The sequence below is a fragment of the Enhydra lutris genome, unplaced genomic scaffold (assembly GCF_002288905.1).
Source record: "Enhydra lutris kenyoni isolate GAN:26980312 unplaced genomic scaffold, ASM228890v2 scaffoldscaffold94, whole genome shotgun sequence".
In the NCBI taxonomy this organism is placed as follows: domain Eukaryota; kingdom Metazoa; phylum Chordata; class Mammalia; order Carnivora; family Mustelidae; genus Enhydra; species Enhydra lutris.
Window position 1 is genome coordinate 1,248,729 of NW_019154178.1, and position 18,798 is coordinate 1,267,526.

An 18,798-nucleotide genomic window follows, 5' to 3' on the forward strand; every position below is an offset into this window, starting at 1 on the left:
GAGGGTCCCGCCGGCCCGGAGCCTCCGCCGCCCGGCCCGGGGGCCGCCGTGCGAGTCCCCGCCGCTCCCCACAGGCCCCGCTGGCCGGTGCACGTTTCCCCTGTGTAGACACGCCGTTCACTAACACGAGCACAGGCGTGGTCCCAGTTAGTCACCTTCGGTGAAGGCCCGGACTCTCACACTCCGTTTTCAAAGCCCCTTCGCTCGGTACCCACGTGTGTCGGCGCACACGCGCGCGCACACTCAGGCACGTCACTAGCGCCCTTTGGCGCACTGGAAACGAGAGAGAAGGCCCAGGAGCCCGAATGTCCCTCGCTCGCGCTGTTAATGACGGGCAGAGGCGCCCTTAGCTCCAGCAGCACGCGTGACACACTCGATCACACAGGGTCGCGCTTTATTCCCGGCGTCCAGGCGATGACACAATCTCCCGAACAAAGACAACAGGGACAAACCCAACAAAAACAAACAGCGCGTGTGGGGAAGGGCAGCCGAGCGGAGTCCGGGAAAGGCGGGTGGGAGGAGGGTGGGCACGCGGGCGCCCGAGCCTGGGCGTGCCAGGCTCGGGAAAGGTGCGCGGCCTGTGGACGACCTTGCAGCCCGCCAGACCCGCGCACGGCGCAGCACCACCGGGCCCCGCACCGCGCGTTCGCAGACCTGCACGTGCAGCTCGTTCCCTTCTCCCGCACGCCACGGAGCCGGGGGACACAGACCCAGCGCCCCGCACAGGCCCACGGGGTCGCCTGCAGAGACGCAAGAGAGCGAAGTCGCGGCGCCGAGCACCTTGGTCGCGGCCGGCGCTCAGAGCCAGCCCGGCTCCGCGGCCCTCCCCTCCCCCACCTCCTCCACCTCCTCCACCTCCCAGCCCCCAAGCCCGGCGGCCGCCGCGCTCCGGGCGGGGTGGGGCGGGGCCGGGGGCGGGCCGGGGTGGCGGGCGGCGCCGGCCCAAAAGGCGGAGTCGCCCGGCGGAGGGGCCAGAGCCGTGCGCGGTGCAGAGGGCGCCGCCGAGACATCCCGCGGGAACCCGGACCCGGAGGATCCCCTCGTCCTCGCCCGGCCGGGCCAGGCCCAGCGCTATGGAGTTCCTCTGGGCCCCGCTCTTGGGTCTGTGCTGCAGTCTGGCCGCTGCCGACCGCCACACCGTCTTCTGGAACAGTTCAAACCCCAAGTAAGCCCCGAATCTCCGGCCGGCAGCCCGGGTGGCACTGCCCACCCCGAGCCCCCCTGGCCCCGGTAACTGTCCCGGCCAGACCCTGACCAGAGGCGGGAGGGATTCCGTAGACTTTTTTCCTCTCCCTTCTCCGGGGGGAGTACCCCACCCCTGGGCAGGAACCTTCCCTTGACTATTTGCACAGGGATCTTTCTGCCCTTCCTTTCCTTCTCTCGGGCGCCTCTGTTACCCTGAAGTGAGGGGCGCTTGCTGAACAATCCCTGCCGGCCAGGGCTCTTGTTCTAGGCCCTTCTGCCACAAGCTTCTGTGTGTCACTTGGACATCTGCCCACAGGGACAGGTACCTGATGTGACATCAGGCGTAAGCAGAATGGTCACTGCAATCCTGGAAGGACCCCTCAGCAGGCCCCCTCAGGCCCCCTCAGGACCTGGCCTTCCCACTTTTAGCGTCTGTGTTCTGTGTTTGAGATGACCCTGGGGAGCCCCCCCTCCACACACAAGGCGTCTTCCCAATCGGCATAACAGGGGCACATGCGGTGTGTACATAGGCTGAGGGAGTCACCTGTTTATGAGATGGGGGGGCAGAGGGAGGGCAGGGGAAAGGCTCAGAAGGAGTGGAATGGGTTAAAAGGGTGACAGAGGGCTCTGGGCAGGAAGGAGTTAATTTCTCCCAGGCAGGTTTAGAGCTGGGAGGCAAGTGGTCTTGGGAGGAAGAAGCCCCTTTGGACCCTTTGTTCTTGCCCTTGAGTTTTCTGAAGTTAAGGGAACAATATTTGTGGGAAGAGGGGAGAGGGGGGCAGGGTGGAGCAGGGAAGGGGGCTGGGCTGCTTGGGGTCAGGAAAAACACTCCACTCAGCTTGGCCACCCCCAGCCCTAGCACGCCTGCCCCCGCCTTGAGAAAAATGTTGTGCCAGCCTCCTCTGACCCTGCGGCCACACTGCCTGGTGGGGGTCTGTGGGCTGGGGCTTGTGGGTCTGGGAGGGAACAGCCAGCTGCCAACCCCAGAGGCCAGTGCCCTTTTGCCCACTGGCCACAGGGGCAGCCAGGTCAGCCCTCTCCACCGTCGGCTTCCTGTTCTTCAGCTCCTCGCTCCGATCTTGTCCTAGTGGGAGAGAGCGAAGTCCCTGTTTATGCCCATGCCAGGTGCTGGCTGGAGGAGGAGGAGGGGCAGGAAGCCATGAGTAGGGAGGGGGGAACCTGGCCTTTTCCGTTCCCAAGCTCCCAGATTTCCTCTCTTTCAGGAAGGAGCCTCTTCCTTGCCCCCCTCCCGGCCTTCCCTGACGCCGCTGCTGCCCCCCTTTCCCAGAACGGGAGCCAGAGTCAGAGGAGCACTGAGTGGAACAGATTGTACTCCCAAGAGGGCAGTCATGGGTGTCCCCAGCAAGCACAGCTTCTGCCCTGTCCATCTGGCCTCACGTGCACACACACACACACACACACACACACACACACACCCCTCCAGCCGCAGGACTGAAGAGAAGCCAGGCAGGGTGCAGCGCACAGGCGGCCAGGCCGGGTCAGCTTGCAGCACTGATGAGGGGGCCAGGAGCTGGTTGGGGGTGAGGCCGGCCAGGGTGACTCAGGGCAGTGGGCATCAGCGGGATCTCCAGGCCCCAGGCCCCAGGCCCCAGGCCGGGGCGGGGGAGTGGGGTGGTGGGTGGTGCGCAGCTGGGGCAGGAGGGCAGGGCTGCCGGGAGCCGCGCCTCGGGCTCCTCGGTGCCCCGCCCACTCAGACCCGCCAGCTCCTTGGGCCTGCAGGGTCGGACCGGGCACAGGGCAGGTCGTGGCCCCGGGGTCGGGGGGGGGGGGGGGCATGCACGCTGGGCAAGGTAGATGCTCGCAGGTTCTCATGAGTGCTGGGGCGGGTGGCAGGGGTGGATGAGGAATGAGTCAGTGCCCGTCACGGGAATGGGGGAAAGACGCCAGGCCCAGAGCTGAAATACCTGTTCTGAAATGGCTTCTCTGTTTATCTCTCCAGAGAGGAATTTTAAAAGCCTCTCCCTCACTCGCGCGCCTCCTCCCCTCCCCCTCCGCCACCGCGACCCCCCCCCTCGCCGCGTCCCCGTGGGGGAGGAGCCCGGGGTAGCCGGGCGAGCGCTGGCACGGGGCCCCCAGGCCCGGCCGCGGTGGGGGAAGGGGGGGGCCCGCGGCCGGGTCAAGGGGTGCCCACCCCAGAGGCCTCCCGCCGAACTCCTGCCCTCCCCCTAGCCGGGCCGCCGCGTCGGTTGGCAGCCAACAGTGCTGAGTCCCGCTGGCAGCGCCGGGGAGTTCAGAGCCGCTGACCCGCTCAGAGGGCGGGCGGGGGAGACCCCTCGCCCGCCAGGATCCCGCCCCGCCCGGCTGGAGCCAGGTGTCGGGGCCGCCCGGCTGGAGCCCGAGGGGCCTGCGGGAGGGAGCTGGCTGCCCCAGGGCTGGCGGGTGAAGAAAAGGCCTCCCAGCGAGGCCTCCAGGCGCTCTTCCTCGGAGGGGCAGCGTGGCTCTGGAAGTAAAGGGACTGGGAGGTCTGGGGTGCTTTGGGAGAAGCGGACAAGGAGGCCTGAGCCCAAAGCGAGGAGCAGGCAGGGGATTTGCTGTGGGCCCGGCGTGCTGGGGATGGCGGTTCAGTTGACCCTTGTGAATGCACCCAGGGGCTGGGGCTGGGGGTGGGGGGGGCAATGGCCAGGAGTGGGGGACCCCAAAGCCGCAGGTGCTGCGAGAGAGCCGGGGTTCCTTGGCCCCGATTGCCCGGAAGGGTCTCATACTGAGGGCTGACAGCATTTTAAAGAGCCACTGGGAGGACAGTTTTGGGGAAGTGCTTCCCGGAGAAGAGCAGGACACCGCCAGGGGCCCTTCCGTGGGCGACGATGTGGAGGCCATGCGAAGTGCTTTGGTACCCAAAGGGCACTAAAGCAGACACTATTTAGAGGGTGAGCAAGAGGTAGTGCTGGGGGGCAGGCGTGTTTGAAGATGGTGTAAAGATCCCGAAGAGGTCAAGAGCCATAAATAAGGAGAGCTGGGATTCTGGAAAAATCTTCGTGGGGCCCAGTGAACATTTGGAAGCTCGCAGCCCCAGCCAGGCCCCCGAGTGACCGCCGGCTCTCTCTCGCCACGCCCGCGCAGGTTCCGGAGTGAGGACTACACGGTCCACGTGCAGCTAAATGACTACCTGGACATCATCTGCCCGCATTACGAGGACCACACGGTGGCTGAGGCCGCCATGGAGCAGTACACCCTGTACCTGGTGGAGCTCGAGCAGTACCGGCTGTGCCAGCCCCTGTCCAAAGACCAGGTCCGCTGGCAGTGCGACCAGCCCAGCGCCAGGCATGGCCCAGAGAAGCTGTCGGAGAAATTCCAGCGCTTCACGCCCTTCACCCTGGGCAAGGAGTTCAAGGAGGGGCACAGCTACTACTACATCTGTGAGTCCTCGGTTCGCGTGCCAGCCTCCTGGGGCCAGGCCAGTGGGAGGCACGTGCTCAGTACAGAGCCGCACATGGCTCCTTCCCATCCCGAACTGTTTTCATGCGTTCGTGTGACAGCGTGGCATGAGCTGCTGTGTATGAGGCGCTCCACTCTGCACAGCAGGCACAGAGATGAAACACTGTAGGGTCCCTGTCCTCCAGAAAGCTGGAAAGTGACACACACGGGGCACTGACCATTAGAACAGCGGGCTATGAGGATTCATAGCCTTGGGGAAGTGATGTGGGTCCTGCTGGGCTCTGGAGGCTCAGGGACGTGTTCCTGGGGCAGATAACCCAAGAGCTTAGAACAAGCAGAGGCTCTGGCCAGGCACAAGGGGACACGTGCAGAGGGACCATGACGTCTTCAGGGACCTCCATACGGCTCGGTCTGGCCGCGGCAGGAGGGGCCCTGCAGTGGGGAGAAGTGGACTGGGCTCGTCACGGGGGCCTGGGAAGTGCGGAGGAGTTGGACTCCGTCCTAAGACCAGTGGAGAGGCCCTGGTGGCTTCAGGAGTTAGAAGATCTGCTCAGTGGGGCCTGGCTAGGGGGAGCATCGTGTGAAGGCGTCCGCCAACTTCAGGCTGGGGCGAGTGGAGGACGGACTGTGGCAAGAAGACAGGGTCTGTGTGCTTTTTAGCGCCACCTCCAAAGCCAAGAGTCATTGCAAAGAGTGGGAGCTTGAACAGGAGGCAGAAAGGGGGCAAACAAGGAAGGTGAGACTCACAGATGAGCGGGAAGAGGGGGCATTTGCACTTGTGTTTTCTCCCAAAGACGTTTCCTTCCTTAATGCTCTGCTCGGGTCTGTCTTGCAGCCAAACCCATCCACCTCCAGGAGGACCAGTGCTTGAGGCTGAAGGTGACCGTCAATGGCAAAACCAGTGAGTGTCAGAGCCCTGTGCGCCTCCTTCCTCCAGCTGTGTGCGGGGGGCCTGGGCTAGTGACCTGGGATGGCAGGGAAGTCCCGCCCACTCACCTCCCCGGGACAGGCCCTGATCAGCCACCACTCTTCCTTTCAGCTCACAGTCCTCAGGCCCACATCAACCCCCAGGAGAAGAGACTTCTGGCAGGTAGGTAGCTGGAGCAGACTGGGCCTGGGGTCTGCTCACGGAGGTATAGAAGGCGGCTCCCTTGCCAGGCGGGGGCTGGGGGAACCACATGGAGCTGGGGGCCAGGGCCGCAGTAGGGCCGCTCACCTTGGGGGCACTGGCCGCTCACCTTGCAGATGATCCAGATGCACAGGTTCTCCACAGCATCGGTCACAGTGCCGCTCCCCGCCTCTTCCCACTGGCCTGGGCTGTGCTGCTTCTGCCGCTGCTGCTGCTGCAGGCCCCGTGAGGGGTGTGCCACGTCTGACCTGATGATCGGAACGGGGCTAGGAGGCAGGACAGAGGTGTCCCTCACCTGTCCTGGGAACCATTCCCGCCACAAGCACAAGCTGCCACTCAGCAGCCTCAAAATGGGTATTAAGGGTTTGACCCAAAGGAGCTCATCAAAGCTGCCAGTGCCTTCCCTGGCTCCACCCCCAGGGACAGACAAAGAAGTGGGGACAGTCCTTTCCCCACCATTCCTGACCTCAAGCCAAAGAAACGAGCCGTGCGGACATGGCCTCTTAAGAAGAGCACTGTAGGGGCCGAGCTGGACCACTAAGGCGGACACTGAACTTGGCAGAGATGCCCCTCCAGAGAGAGCCGGGATGGCCAGATGAACTGACCGTCAGAAAAGCACCAGACGGTTCCATGCTTGGGAGCCAGAGAGCAGAGAGGCAGCGTGCTTGGGCTGACCCGGCATCTCTCCCGAGGCTTCAGGAAGTCTTTGGAGCTGCTATGGAGAGGTCTGTAAGCAGGCACTGCATCCAGTCCCAGCTGGGGGCAGCACTGCCCAGAGCGGTGCCCGCAGGGGGGCTGTGCCACCCCGTGCCTAGAGTGTAGCTGCAAGGGCAGGGCCCACGCGTACAGGATCTGTACATAAACTTAATATGTGTCTGTGATTTCTACAACTGGAGTTTTTTTTATACAGAAAAATAAAGCAATCTTGTTTCTTTATTTGGACATGCTTGTCTGCTCCCCCACCCCCTCCTAATTTAGGACCACTGAGTCCCCGCCATGTGCTAGGCTCTGTGGGACACCAGGTAGCAACTCGGCTTCAATTTTCTTCCTTCCCTCTGGAAAGAATACATGTCCCCGGCCAGCACCAAAGGCTGGGGTGCTTCCTCCTCCGTGCGCCACGCGGCAGTCTCTGGGGCTCCAGGCTGCATCCCACGCCGGCAGCGCTGGGCTTTGGCAAACTGTTAGGGGCTCCTGCTGTTGAATGCGCCAGGGGAGCGCCGGCTGAGGCACGGCCGGCCGCCTCGTCCCGCAGCTGCAGCAACCGGCGCGAGTGGGCCGTGGGCGGCTGCAGGGGGAGCTGTCAGCAGCGGGTCCTGCCGGCTGGACTGCGGGGTCAGCGGCAGCGCTCCAGCCCACCGGCCCAGTCACCCGAAGTTGGCAGTGTGCGGAAGGCAGAGGGCCTGACAGACTGTGATTCCCAGCAAGCCCCCTTATTTAGGGGAGACGCTGGGAAGAGGCTTCGACAAACCAGGGGAGAGCCCGGGCAGGTGAGGTTGCCATCCGGGCTCCGGGCGGGACAGGTCCGGCAACTGAGGTCGGCCACGACGGCTCACGCGCCAGAGACTTGAGGATGGGGTCCGGGTGAGTCGGGGTGAGCGGAGAGCGAGGGGCGGCGGGTGCCCGTCCTCTCTAGGGCGCGGACCCCAGGGGCGGGGCCTGGCGGCGGGGGCGGGGCCTGGTTCCGGCGGGACGTCCTGTGGGCGGGGCTGAGGGCCCATTTCCGGCGGACGGCGGCGCGCGGGGGGAGGGGCCCCGACGCAGGGGCGGGGCCCCTCCGGCGGCGCGGGCTCCGGCCCAGTAAGCGGACGCGGCCGCGGGGCCCAGGATCCGACGCAGGGGGAGATGGAGGCGGGCGGCGCGGCCGACTCGCTCCTCTCCGGAGCCTGCGTGCTCTTCACCCTCGCCATGTACTCCACCGGCCTGTGAGAGCGCGGCCGGGCGAGGCTGGGCAGGACTGGAAGTCAGGAAGGGAGAGCGGGGACAGAGAGGTGGCCGCAGCTCCGGGCTGCATCGGAAACCTGGGTCAAAGTGGCTTCGGGTCGAGGGATCCAGGGCACATGGGCGAGGCTGGGCACTTGAGAGAGAAGCCAGAGAGCTGCGGGCGGGGGCGGGACCTGCAGTTGTCCGAGGACGACCACAGGCATCGGGGATCTCGACTCCCCAGCAGCTTGGTTCTCCCTTCCCATCTCTCACCTCTGCTTTCGGGGCCCGTTACAGCTCGGACCTCAGGCAAATGCGGACGACCCGGAGCGTGGACAGTGTCCAGTTCCTGCCCTTTCTCACCACCGACATCAAGTGAGACGGGCGACGTTTGCGGCGGGAAAGGTTGGGAGTGGGGAGGAACGCTGAAGAGGCCCCTTGGGGTCCCCCTCCCATCCTCATCCCCGTGGCGAACGACCCTCCTGTCCACCCTGCAGCAACCTGAGCTGGATGAGTTACGGGGCCTTGAAGGGTGACGGAACCCTAATCTTCGTCAACGCCACGGGCGCCGTGCTTCAGACCGCGTATATCTTGGTGTACCTGCACTACTGCCCTCGGAAGGTAGAGCCCTCCCGCGGACCCGCCTCTCTGCCGCGCGCCCTGCCGGGCTTCCCAGAATGGTAGGAGAGGCCGGCACTGCCACCTTTTCCTGGAAGGCCCTGCAGCCTCGCAGTCCTCCTTCCTCCGTGGAGCCGCCGTCTGACACTCACAGAGCACCGCGCCCCGCGTTTCTGGCAGGCTGGTAGCTCTGCCCGGCCTGATGGTGCCTTGCCGCCCAGCTAGCTGAGGGACTGGGCATGTCTCTGATAGTTCCTTCAGTCAGGGCCAGTGGCTGAGAAATGAGCTGATTAGCTATGCTTCCCCAATCATACCAGCATTTATTAAGTTACTACTGTGTGTACCAAATTCACACGGAAAACAGAAACAAACCCCTTCTCTCCTAGAAGCCGCTAGTGCTGTGGGGGATGGGACATGTGTTTGTCACTGGTGGGAAAGAGGCTTAGCCCAAGGTCAGTGGGTCCAAGAGGGCTGCTGGAAACATCTAGAAGGAAGGCTACTCTCTCCCCTGCAGCGTCCGGTGCTCCTCCAGACTGCGACCCTGCTGGGGGTCCTTCTCCTGGGTTTTGGATACTTTGGGCTCCTGGTGCCCAACCTGGAGGCCCGGCTCCAGCAGCTCGGCCTTTTCTGCAGCGTCTTCACCATCAGCATGTACCTCTCACCACTGGCTGACTTGGTGAGTGGGCGCTGTCCAGGGAAGTGGGGGCAATGAGGACGGTCAGGGTCCCTTAGCCAGAGGCTGTAGCTTACCCTCCGAAGGAGGGAAGATCCTGGAAGACAGGGCAGTAGTGGTAGGTGAGTGGGAGGCAAGAGGGAAAGGCTAGGTAGCAGAAGATCAGAGAGGAGTTTGACCCTTTTACTGAGGAAATTCGTAGACAAGTGGGAGCTCTACGGTGTGTCTGGAATAGGGGTCTTCCAACCTCATTCCGCAGGCCAAGATCATTCAGACAAGATCAACCCAGCGTCTCTCCTTCCCACTCACCATTGCTACCCTCCTCACCTCCGCCTCCTGGACCCTCTATGGGTTTCGACTAGGCGATCCCTACATCATGGTAAGCTGAGCAGAGCGGGACGGGTGACAGGTGTGCACCGTGGAGAATCAGCCCCTCTCCTCACAGCAGCCCTTGTGACTTCAGGTGCCCAACCTACCAGGGGTCCTCACCAGCGTCATTCGCCTCTGGCTTTTCTGGAAGTATTCCCGGGAGCAGGACAGGAGCCACCCGCTCCTGCAGACCTGAGGGAGTTCACCCAACCCCTGGGCACCTTAAGGCCAACCTGCTACCAAAGAGAGCTCCTTGTTGCAGCTGTTTCTGCTGACTGGCTCCATGAGCACAGCGGGTTGTGGAAAGGAAAAAGACGGCTCTGAGAACCGAGGGACCAAAGAAAGTGTTTTGCTTGGAAGATTGGCTGGGACTTGGGAGATGAATCACTTATTTTTTATAGATTATATTTTTAAATTGTGGACCTTGAGGTGAAATCCTTAGAATGTGCCTTAAAATAAATCATTCCCACCCCTGCCCATCAAAGCGTAGTCTCTGTTTGGTGATTCTCAACCTGTCTGCTCTGGTGACGGGCAGAAGGTGCACTGCCCGATCCACAGTTGTTCCACGGGCTGGGGTCGGCTCAGAAGACGAATCTGAAGGAACCAGGACGGCGAAGAGCCCTAGGAAGGCCTTCAGAGATTGGAGCCTGGGCATAATGAACAGAATTAGGACTTCCAGAAGTCCTTCCTGTCGGGGTCAAAAGGACCAAGAAAGTGAGATGACAGTTCCCTCTCGAGAGATCTTGAGTCGGGGCCTTTGCCTCCTTCGGAACAAGGAAGGAAGCGGGACACAGACAAGGATGCTTAGATAAAAGCGGAGGTGACCCCAGGAAGGCGCCCCCTCCCCCACGGCTGGGACACGGAATCCCCAGCTCCCGCTCCCCATAAACGAGACGGAGTTAGAAAATAAGCTCTTTAATGGGAGGCGGGAGAGAGGCTGCGGGGGAACAAGGCCGGGATGTCAGAAGCGCAAGCCCCTGCGCGCCAAGTCGGCCCGAGCTTCCTGGATCTGGCTCTGCAGCTCGCGAGCGGCGTCCTCACAGTCATGGAAAGTGGCCACGCGGTAGCCCACAGTGCCCAGGGCGTAGCAGCCGGCGGACACCAGCAAGTAGGCCGGCAGCGGCCACAGCACCTCCCGGCATGACGAGGGCAGCTCCAGGCCCAGGGCTCCCGTGGTCAGAGCCGCCCAGGTGGAGCCCAGGAGCGCCAGTCCCCAAAGCCACTGCGCTAACTTCGTCATGGGCACTGCGGGGAGAGAAAGCGGGGCTCGCGGTCCCTTCCGCCCCGCCACCCCCTCTCTGCCTGAGATCAGTTCTCTGTCCCCTTCACCCACCCTCCGTAACAGCTGACCCCAGGACCGCTCCGCTGCTGCTCGCGCCCAGCTCGCGCCCCGCTTTCGGGCCTCAACCCGCACTCACCTCCGCCGCGATCCTGCCAGCCCGGCGCGGCTCCGACATCAGCGTCCGGAAGTCCTCTCGGCTCGCGCGGCCTTCTGGGAGTTGTAGTCCGCGCGGAGGCGGCTCTCGCGCCGCCTGCGCGCGGCCTTCTGGGAGCTGTAGTCCGTGCGGTGGTTCCTGGGGGAGGGGCGGCCGCCGCGTGAGTGGCCGCTGCGTTGGGCGAGCGGCCGATTGCGGCCCGAGGGCCCGGGGGCTCCGGTGGCGCTTCTGCCCCTCGGGGCTCCGCCTCCCGCTGGCTGGCGTCCTGCCGAGGACAGCCTCAAACTCTGCAAGGAGATGGGCATGTAATCCGGTGCACGTCTTCTTCCCTTCGGGGGACGTTCCGTGGTCACCGGGCTGGACCTCGGAGAAACGGAGCCGCGCGCGCCCCCGGCCCGGAGCAGAGGCCTGGACCACTGACCGCGGCGCCTCGAGAGCGCTGTTAGGACGGGGTCGTCGCACTTGTGAAGAGACGCGGGGAGCCGCGGTGCCGCCCGCAGCCGGGGGTGGGGGAGCTCCCAGGAAAGACGCGCTGGGGCCGGGGGCCACCTGCGGAGTCGCGGGTGTGGACCCAGCGGTGTTCGGGGTGGGTTCGCGGCGGGCGCGCGGGCAGGGCCCGGCGACGCTGGGCCTCAGGGGAAGGGCACGGACGACAGCTGCCCACGGAGGACCCCTGCGGCTGACCGGAGCACACCCGGGGGGCGCGGGCCGCTCAGCAGACCCGGGAACCGGCCAGAACGGGGTGTGGGGAAGGACCGAGCTCAGCGCAGAGTTAAAGGCGGGTTCAAGCCGAGCGTGAGTTCGGCGACGGCATCCGCAAGCCTGGGCCGAGCCGGGGCCGAGGGCCCACCTGGTAACTACGAAATTAAGGTAATTAATTTAGAGAATTATGTAATAGATAACTACGTAATTAAGATAAACACAGAGCGTCGCGTCCAGACGCCCCCACTTGAAGCTTTGCGCGGAGGGAGGAGACGGAGGCCGCCCCCGGCCCAGCGACCCGCCGCTCAGAGCTGGCCGCCCTGGGGGCTCCAGATTTCGGAGACCCGCACCTCTCAGCCGCCCGCACCTGATGTTAACTGACAAAAGCCGTTTGTACGGAGGCGCAGTCTCGGTAGGGGCGGGGTAGCTCCGCTGGAGGACTGCGTTCCCGGCCCTGATAATGCAAGCGCCGAGCATGGAGGGGAGGAAACTCGGGGATGTATTTGAATTGAGTGGGTGGGGGAGGGGAAGGTATGAGGGGGTCATGGGTAGAGAGACCCATAACCTCACCTTCCATGGCAGGCGGTCAGTTATGTCTAAAATGGAAGAGAGGAAATAAATGTATGAGCACTTGACTAAGAAATATGATGTGTACCCCAGGGAGGCCGCCAAGAACCCCGGGCGGGGCTTACGGAGCAGTGCTCAGGAGAACTGGAGAACGGGGCGGGGGGTGGGGGTTTCATTAAGTGCCTTTGGAAAACGAGTTTGCTTTTTACACTATGCAGATTCTGTTGTTAAAGCAAAAAGACAAAAACCTTTCTAAAAATTTGCTATAAGAGGGGCTCCTGGGTGGCTCAGGTCATGATCTCAGGGTCCTGGAATCGAGCCCCGCGTTGGGCTCTCTGCTCAGCGGGCAGCCTGCTTCCCGCTCTCTCTCTGCCTGCCTCTCTGCCTACTTATGATCTCTCTCTGTCAAATAAATAAAATCTTAAAAAAAACCCTTTCAGATTAAAAAATTTTTTTTGTTATAAGAGGGGCACCAGGGTGTCTCAGTGGGTTGAGCATCTGCTAAGGGTCTGCCTTCTGCTCAGGTCATGATCTCAGGGTGCTGGGATCGAGCGCCACCTTGGAGTCCCTCTCCTCACCTCTCCCTCTGTCTGCAGCTCCCCTTGTTTGTGCGCTTTCTCTGTCAAAAAAGTAAATAAAATTTAAAAAAAAAATTTTTTTTTCTATATGAACTTCAAAGCCCCCCTCCACCCACTTCCCTTTCCATCTGAAATGCTCCTCGTTGTTCACTCAAGACCTCCCTGGTCATAATCCCTTCCAGAGCCGTTCAGCGGTGAGCTGTCAACTCTGTAGATCCAGAAATTCTGTTTGTCCATCCCCAGTAGACCTGCCCAGAAAGACTGCCACTCCCAAGAACAGTTTTTTGGGAAAGATAATGAGGAGGAGTTTGCCCTACAACACATAAAGACAGATAATAAATTACAGCATTATAATAATAATCAGCAGAAAAATAAACATTCATTGAAGGGCTATGATATGCTGTGCCCTATGGGACATTGTCGTGTTTAATTTTCACAGAATGTTGCAGTAGATCCTTTCTATGACCATATATAAATGAAGAAGCTGAAACAGACAGATGGTGAATGGTAACTTGCCCAAGGTCCGGCAGATAGTGAGTAGAAGAACCATGCCATCCTTCTCGAGGCTCGGTGCTTAGTGGTTTCAACCTCCTGGTTCCTGGTCCAGGAGGGGGAAGAGAGGGGTCATCACTGCAACTGACATTCACTGACTGAGTGCTGTCGTGCATTGTCTCATTCAGTTTTCTACAGGCCCATATGGAGTGGGGACTGTATCTCCATGTCACAAATGAGACCATGACACAAACCCCACATAATGTGACCTCTGAGCTTGCCGACTCTGCCACCCCTGTATAGCGCTTCTCTCCCTAGATCAGTGCATCACAATAAAAAGTGAAGAAATAGATTTTTGAAAATGTACCAATTTGCATATAATAGAGATGGCAGCTCTAGCAAGTAAGGGAAGACTAAGGATTTAAAAACCATTTGCAACTAGCTTACCATTTGAAAAAGAAAGTTAATGGGGCTCCTGGGTGGCTCAGTGGGTTAAGCCTCTGCCTTCCACTCAGGTCATGATCTCAGGGTCCTGGGATTGAGCCCCACATAGCTTGCTTCCCTTCCTCTCTCTCTGCCTGCCTCTCTGCCTACTTGCGATCTCTGTCTGTCAAATAAATAAATAAAATCTTTTTAAAAATTAAAAAAAAAAAGAAAATGTGGGTCCCTATTTCTCTGTGTTCCACTCAAGCTTCATGTCCTTCAAGGTTGCAGGGTTGGCCACCATCTTCCTCCTCGGAGCACCCGGGCTCTTTCCACAGCTCGCACTAAGCGTGATCAGTTTTTCTTCCCTGCGCGGCTCGCCCAGGGACAGTGTGGCTCCAGGACCCAGCACAGTGTGAGAAACCTAACAACGCTTCTCTAAAAGTAAAGCCGAAGGGACAGGGGGAAGGACAGGTTCCCATCTCATGGTCTCCAGGGAGACCGGCCCAGCTCTCCTGGTCCCGGGAACTAGAACCACTCCAGAGACTCCCACCTGTTGCACACAGCGTCCTTGGCCATGGATAGTGCCCAGCAGAAGCCGGCAGACTCTTACCGTCCAACTCCTTCCCCTTCAGTCTTTTTGCAGACCATCCCTCTTCTGGAGCCGTAGGACATGCTACACGTGATTATAGTAGCGTATGAGAGGCACTATGGCTCAGTAGATAAAAGTCTGGGCTTTTAGGGGTGCCTGGGGGGCCCAGTTGGTTAAGCTCTGACGCTTGATCTCAACTCAGTTCCTGATCGCAGTGTCATGAGTTGAAGCCCCAAATCGGGCTCCATGTTGGGCATGGAGCCTCTTAAAACAAAATACATACATGTATATATTTTGGGGCTTGTGGGGTTTAGAGTCTGGTTGTCCTGAGGCTGGGTCTCTGCTCTTTCTTTTCTTTAGCCGTATGAACCGGAGCCTCAGTTTTTCCGCCTAAATAGTAGAGCCGATAGTTGGTCCTCCCTCCTGGGCTTGCCCTGGAGAGGAAAGGAGCTGATGTCGGTAGGATGCTGGCGACAGTGTGCGCACGCGGGAAGTCTGCATTGGGAGCTGGTCCCCTTTCAGGGCCGAGGGCGCCCCTCCCAGACTCCCTTCCATCTTCAGAGGTAAGTTACTCCTGTGGATCGCTCAGCTGGTTTGTGTGGGTTTTCGGCTTTTGTTAGCTTTGGTAAGAGAAAGACATGCTCCAAATCTGGGAGCCCTTATTCCACAGTCTACTGGGGGGGAGCTATGCAAAATGAGACCCATGCAGAGGAGGGCTGACTTCCAGAGGCCCAGAAGCCCCGGCTGATACTGGAAAGATGAGTGAGAGTTGTTCATGTGGGGAGGGCACGCATGGCCCAGAGAACCCTGAACAAAGCCCAGATTCGGGGTGTAATTCTCTGTGGCTGTCTCTTGGACGAAGACTGCTTCGAGGGGGAGTGGCAGGAGATGGGGCTGGAAAGGCAGACTGGGGTGGGCTGCTAGAGGCCCCTTGAAAGGATGTGTGTTGTGGGGCGGGGTGTTGGTCCCTGAGGTCGGGCGCCTTCAGCCCTAGAAGAGTGCGTGACCCCCATGTGTGCCTGAGTGTCTGATGGGAGGTGGTTGAGCGTTCTGGGCACCCACAGGGGCCAAGCTGATTACTGAGTCCTTGGGGGAGGCCCCAGTTAGTCAGGCTGCATGGCCTCCAACCCTGTCCCAAGGGCTCCCATAGCTCCACAGAGGCAACAGGACAGACACACGTGTAATTAACAGGGACACTCCCCGCATTATAGCCAGGCTGGAGGGGCCAGGGGAGATCAGAGATGGCACTGCTGCTTGGGTGGGGCAGAGGGGCTGGGTGAGTCAGGGCTTCCCAGAGGTGAGCTGGAGGAGATGCTAGCCTGAGGGAGGAAGGCCCCTGTCATAGGCCTGGCCGCACAGAGACAGACTGGCTGATTCTAGTCTTTGGGCCCATTTGGAACTGATGCAGGGGGAAGGTGAGTTCCCGTGAAGAGCTCACAATGTGGCCTGACCGTGCTGTGCTGCTCGAAGAACCCTGAGTCTATTTAACACGTGCCAATCACCTGTCCTCCCTGGAGCCGTGTTCCAGGGAAGGGACCAGACAAAGCACCGGCTTTCAGTGAGGCATTCGGTGAAAACCGACGTTTCCTGCTTCGGTGAAGTAAGTGGTGGCAGACAGACAGACAGATCGGTATTTAACGTGCCAAGTAATGAGTGGTGTTAGGAGGGGAAGGAGAGCCAGGTAAGGGGCAGAGGGGGGATGGAGGGTGCCGTGCACACAGCGCGGCCCAGGCACCGGGAGCGGCAGAGGCCAAGCTGGGATGGGTGAGCATAGGACGTGGGGGGAGCCGGGGCCAGGGGCTGGGCCGAGCCAGCACCCACACTGGCTCAAGAAACTTGAGGGTCTGAAGTTCAACCGCAGCCCTTCCTTCACGTACCAAATTGTTTTTTCTTTCTTTCTTTTTTTTTTTTTTTTAACTTTCAGATAATCTTTACACCCAATGTGGGGCTTGAACCCACAACCCCAAGATCAAGGGTCACACAGTCTCCTAATTGAGCCAGCCAGACACGCCTTCATTATAATCTTGAGCAGCTTATCTTAACTTCTCCTTCACCTTCCCGCATGTTATTTCACGAAAATGGTATATCCGTCAGGGTTCCCTAGGGAAACAGAGCTCATGGGATGGACATGTTATGCAGAAAGAAATTTATTTTAAGGAACCGGCTCACGCAATTGCAGTGACTGGTAAATCCAAAGCCCACAGGGTCTCACTCTGTCAAAACTTGACTTCCAGGGTGCAGGGGGGCTCAGTCGGTGGAGGCTCTGGCTCTTGGTTTTGGCTCAGACCATGATCTCAGGGTCATGGGATCAAGACCCTCGTTGGGCTCCATGCTCAGGGCTGAGTCTGCTCCAGACTCTCTCTCTCTCCCTCTCTCAAATAGATAAAGACAATCTTTAAAAACAAAAACAAAAACCCTTGACTTCCTCCTGACCTTGGTGGGGAGCAGGGGGCAGAGGGCCAGGCCGCAGGGGTGAGCACGGACGCCCCCAGGCACCCTGCAGACTGGAGACCCGGGGCAGCACCAGGGCGGGGGGTTAAGTCTGAAGGCCATCCGCTGCTGGGGGGCAGGGGCACGTCCTCGTGGGAACGCTTGTCCCATGCCCGGCACCGCTCAGCCCCTCCTCCCAGGCCTGACTCTCTGCCGCCAGTGCTCACCATCCACACGGCAGTGAGGGAACGGAACTCGCTCTGGGGGGTCCAGTCTGGGCTCACCCAGCTTGCCGTAGAACCTCCACCGGCTAAGCGTTCAAAGACAAAACCAGAAGGCAGGTCCTCCCGAGTTCAAGCCCCAAGTCCCACCGTCCGGAGTCCTGTCTGGAACCTGGAACTCTCTACAGAGGCTGGAAGTGGGGGCTGGAGGCTGAGGCAGGAAGAGGAGGGGCCCGGGGTAGGCTCCCCCTAGACCCTCACACACCAGCGAGCGCCTCTGTCCTACAAACGACCCCGGCGAAGCACCCTGAGGTCAGCCCCAGCAGCCCCGGGGGCCCAGCAAAGCCCAGTAGAGGGGCAGGGGTGTTCCTGCCCCCCCTACTCCTGCGGTGCAGGTTCACCCTAAAATGGGCAGGGCCCCCTGCTCTTCCAGCCTGAGGGCAGGGCTGTTTTCAGAGAAGAGCTCCTCACACCCGAGGCCATTGGTCTGAGGCCTGTTCTCTCTGCACCCAGCACACCACAGCCCTCTGACGGGACAGAAGGAGCCCCCATACGAGGGACCCGACCTGCTGTTTCGGGATCTCCAAATACATACAGACAGAATCACATGAACCTGAGATGCCCATGATCACAGGACCTTATATTGTAAAAAGAGGGCTTGCAGCTCCCCGTGAAGGAAAACTTCCTAAAAATCCTGTAATAATCTTGTTACTAGCATGATTGTATGATATTGTAATTTTGTGTCAGAAAGTGTTCATTTGGGACGTCTGGGTGGCTCAGTCGGTGAAGGGTCTGCCTTTAGCTCAGGTCATGATTCCAGGGTCCCAGAATCCAGTCCGCACAAGCTCCCTGCTGGGCGGGGAGCCGGCCTCTCCCTTGGCCGCCGCTCCCCCTGCACCTGCTCGGGCTCACACTCTCGCTCTCTCCCTCTCTGACAAATGAATAAAATTTTAAAAAAATAAACAGAAAACTAAAAGTTAAAAAAAAGTAGAAGCATTTGGTCGTTAAACATGAACACTTCAAACACGTTTCCATTGTTCATCCTGAGGCTTACCTGGAGCCTCACCAGACGCCAGGACCGTGTGCAGGGGCAGCTGTGTCGCCCGGGTAGAAGAGACTCTTTGGAGGGAAGGGCGCCCACCCCACCCCAAGCGCTGGGTTGCAAAGGCTGGGGGGAGGGACAGGGCAGAGGGGGCTGAGGGGAGGGGGCAGGGGAGAGGGGCTGGGGGAGGGCCTGGGGCGCTTCCTGCCAGCCTCCGGCTGTCACTGCGGGTGATGTCAGGGCCTCCCTCCAGGGCCACCAGGGGCCTCCCTCCCTGTCTCTCTAGGAACTGGAGCAAATATTCTGCACAAGCTCTGTGTGGCCAGCTTGCTCGCAGCCCCAGGGGCCTGGGGAGGCAAGGTTAGGGAGCAGGATCCTGGCCTGCCCCTGAGGAGCTTCCACTCGTTGGGAGAGGCGAAGAAAGCTACCTGAAGCCGAACAGTTAAGTGCCACCACCGGCGTCTGTACCAGGGTTCCGGCCATTGTCCACCTAAGAGGCGGCTCTGTGACCGACCCTAAGTCAAGAAGGAGTGTCGGGGCAGGCCTCCCACTGGCTTCCCATTCTTCTGTGGTTCCCACAGTGCCCAGGCCTTCTCAGCTCACAAAGAACTTCAGTGCTGGCTTTTGACTGAACCTTTCCCCTTTGTATCTGTCTCTGCGTCTCTCAGCATCTCTGTCTCTATTAGTCTCTGGCCTTCTCTTGTTTCCCAACATCCTTCCCAAGCCCCTGGGGAGCAGAGCTTGGGGGCCGGGCAGTGGGAACCAGACTGTGTCCTGTTCTCACCAAGGACAATAAGGGCCGGAAAGGGCTGGAGCCAAGGCCTGGCGCAGACTCTGTCGCTCCCCGCCTGTCCTGGGCACCCCCACCCCCCGTCCAACCCTGCGGTGTCCCATCCCTCCAGTGCCAGTCCAGAAGGGGTCCAGCCTCTGCCAGGGATTAGGGAGCTCTCTTACCTCCCCTTCCCACTGCCCTTCTCTCTGGTGGCACCACCTCCGGCCCCCAGACCTGTGCCTCCGGGCCAGGA

General features: G+C 60.5%; 4 protein-coding genes across 8 annotated transcripts; 3 read left to right on the plus strand and 1 right to left on the minus strand.

Annotated features, from left to right (window-relative positions):
* Positions 1–979: 979 nt before the first annotated feature.
* LOC111138977 (ephrin A1) lies at positions 980–6,600 on the plus strand. Of its 2 annotated transcripts, XM_022491032.1 has the most exons (5): positions 980–1,165; positions 4,267–4,562; positions 5,417–5,482; positions 5,621–5,671; positions 5,827–6,600. In XM_022491032.1, the coding sequence occupies exons 1-5, from the start codon at positions 1,074–1,076 to the stop codon at positions 5,937–5,939; spliced, it is 618 nt and encodes a 205-aa protein (XP_022346740.1). In that variant the 5' UTR covers positions 980–1,073; the 3' UTR covers positions 5,940–6,600. The 2 variants fall into 2 exon arrangements, with proteins under 2 accessions (XP_022346740.1, XP_022346741.1); XM_022491033.1 differs by lacking the exon at positions 5,417–5,482.
* An 883-nt stretch (positions 6,601–7,483) lies between these two features.
* Positions 7,484–9,807, plus strand: LOC111138896 (solute carrier family 50 member 1). 4 transcript variants are annotated; one of them, XM_022490861.1, is made up of 6 exons: positions 7,484–7,632; positions 7,928–8,005; positions 8,128–8,251; positions 8,763–8,924; positions 9,181–9,300; positions 9,385–9,807. In XM_022490861.1, exons 1-6 carry the CDS (start codon positions 7,553–7,555, stop codon positions 9,484–9,486), a joined length of 666 nt encoding a protein of 221 aa, XP_022346569.1. In that variant the 5' UTR covers positions 7,484–7,552; the 3' UTR covers positions 9,487–9,807. The 4 variants fall into 4 exon arrangements, with proteins under 4 accessions (XP_022346569.1, XP_022346570.1, XP_022346573.1 ...); XM_022490862.1 differs by having other exon boundaries at positions 8,781–8,924; XM_022490864.1 differs by having other exon boundaries at positions 7,492–7,507; positions 9,385–9,805.
* Positions 9,808–10,189: 382 nt separating this feature from the next.
* On the minus strand, positions 10,190–10,769 carry LOC111138897 (dolichyl-phosphate mannosyltransferase subunit 3). Its single transcript, XM_022490866.1, has 2 exons — positions 10,709–10,769; positions 10,190–10,535 (listed from the first exon to the last, which is right to left on the minus strand). Exon 2 carries the CDS (start codon positions 10,528–10,530, stop codon positions 10,252–10,254), a length of 279 nt encoding a protein of 92 aa, XP_022346574.1. The 5' UTR covers positions 10,531–10,535; positions 10,709–10,769; the 3' UTR covers positions 10,190–10,251.
* A 254-nt stretch (positions 10,770–11,023) lies between these two features.
* Positions 11,024–16,028, plus strand: LOC111138813 (collagen alpha-2(I) chain-like). The gene is made up of 5 exons (XM_022490716.1): positions 11,024–11,031; positions 11,197–11,596; positions 14,441–14,643; positions 15,489–15,680; positions 16,005–16,028. The coding sequence occupies exons 1-4, from the start codon at positions 11,024–11,026 to the stop codon at positions 15,556–15,558; spliced, it is 681 nt and encodes a 226-aa protein (XP_022346424.1). The 3' UTR covers positions 15,559–15,680; positions 16,005–16,028.
* Positions 16,029–18,798: the final 2,770 nt, after the last annotated feature.

Bases quoted from the DNA above. Each gene is read 5' to 3' on its own strand.
- LOC111138897 (XM_022490866.1), bottom strand. From the start codon at position 10,530: ATGACGAAGTTAGCGCAGTGGCTTTGGGGACTGGCGCTCCTGGGCTCC.
- LOC111138896 (XM_022490861.1), top strand. From the start codon at position 7,553: ATGGAGGCGGGCGGCGCGGCCGACTCGCTCCTCTCCGGAGCCTGCGTG. The intron at 7,633-7,927 runs GTGAGAGCGCGG...GGCCCGTTACAG, and splicing joins GCCATGTACTCCACCGGCCT to CTCGGACCTCAGGCAAATGC. The intron at 8,252-8,762 runs GTAGAGCCCTCC...TCTCCCCTGCAG, and splicing joins TGCACTACTGCCCTCGGAAG to CGTCCGGTGCTCCTCCAGAC.
- LOC111138977 (XM_022491032.1), top strand. From the start codon at position 1,074: ATGGAGTTCCTCTGGGCCCCGCTCTTGGGTCTGTGCTGCAGTCTGGCC. The intron at 1,166-4,266 runs GTAAGCCCCGAA...ACGCCCGCGCAG, and splicing joins TGGAACAGTTCAAACCCCAA to GTTCCGGAGTGAGGACTACA. The intron at 5,483-5,620 runs GTGAGTGTCAGA...TCTTCCTTTCAG, and splicing joins GACCGTCAATGGCAAAACCA to CTCACAGTCCTCAGGCCCAC.
- LOC111138813 (XM_022490716.1), top strand. The intron at 11,597-14,440 runs GTAATTAATTTA...TCTTTTCTTTAG, and splicing joins CTGGTAACTACGAAATTAAG to CCGTATGAACCGGAGCCTCA. The intron at 14,644-15,488 runs GTAAGTTACTCC...GAACTGATGCAG, and splicing joins ACTCCCTTCCATCTTCAGAG to GGGGAAGGTGAGTTCCCGTG.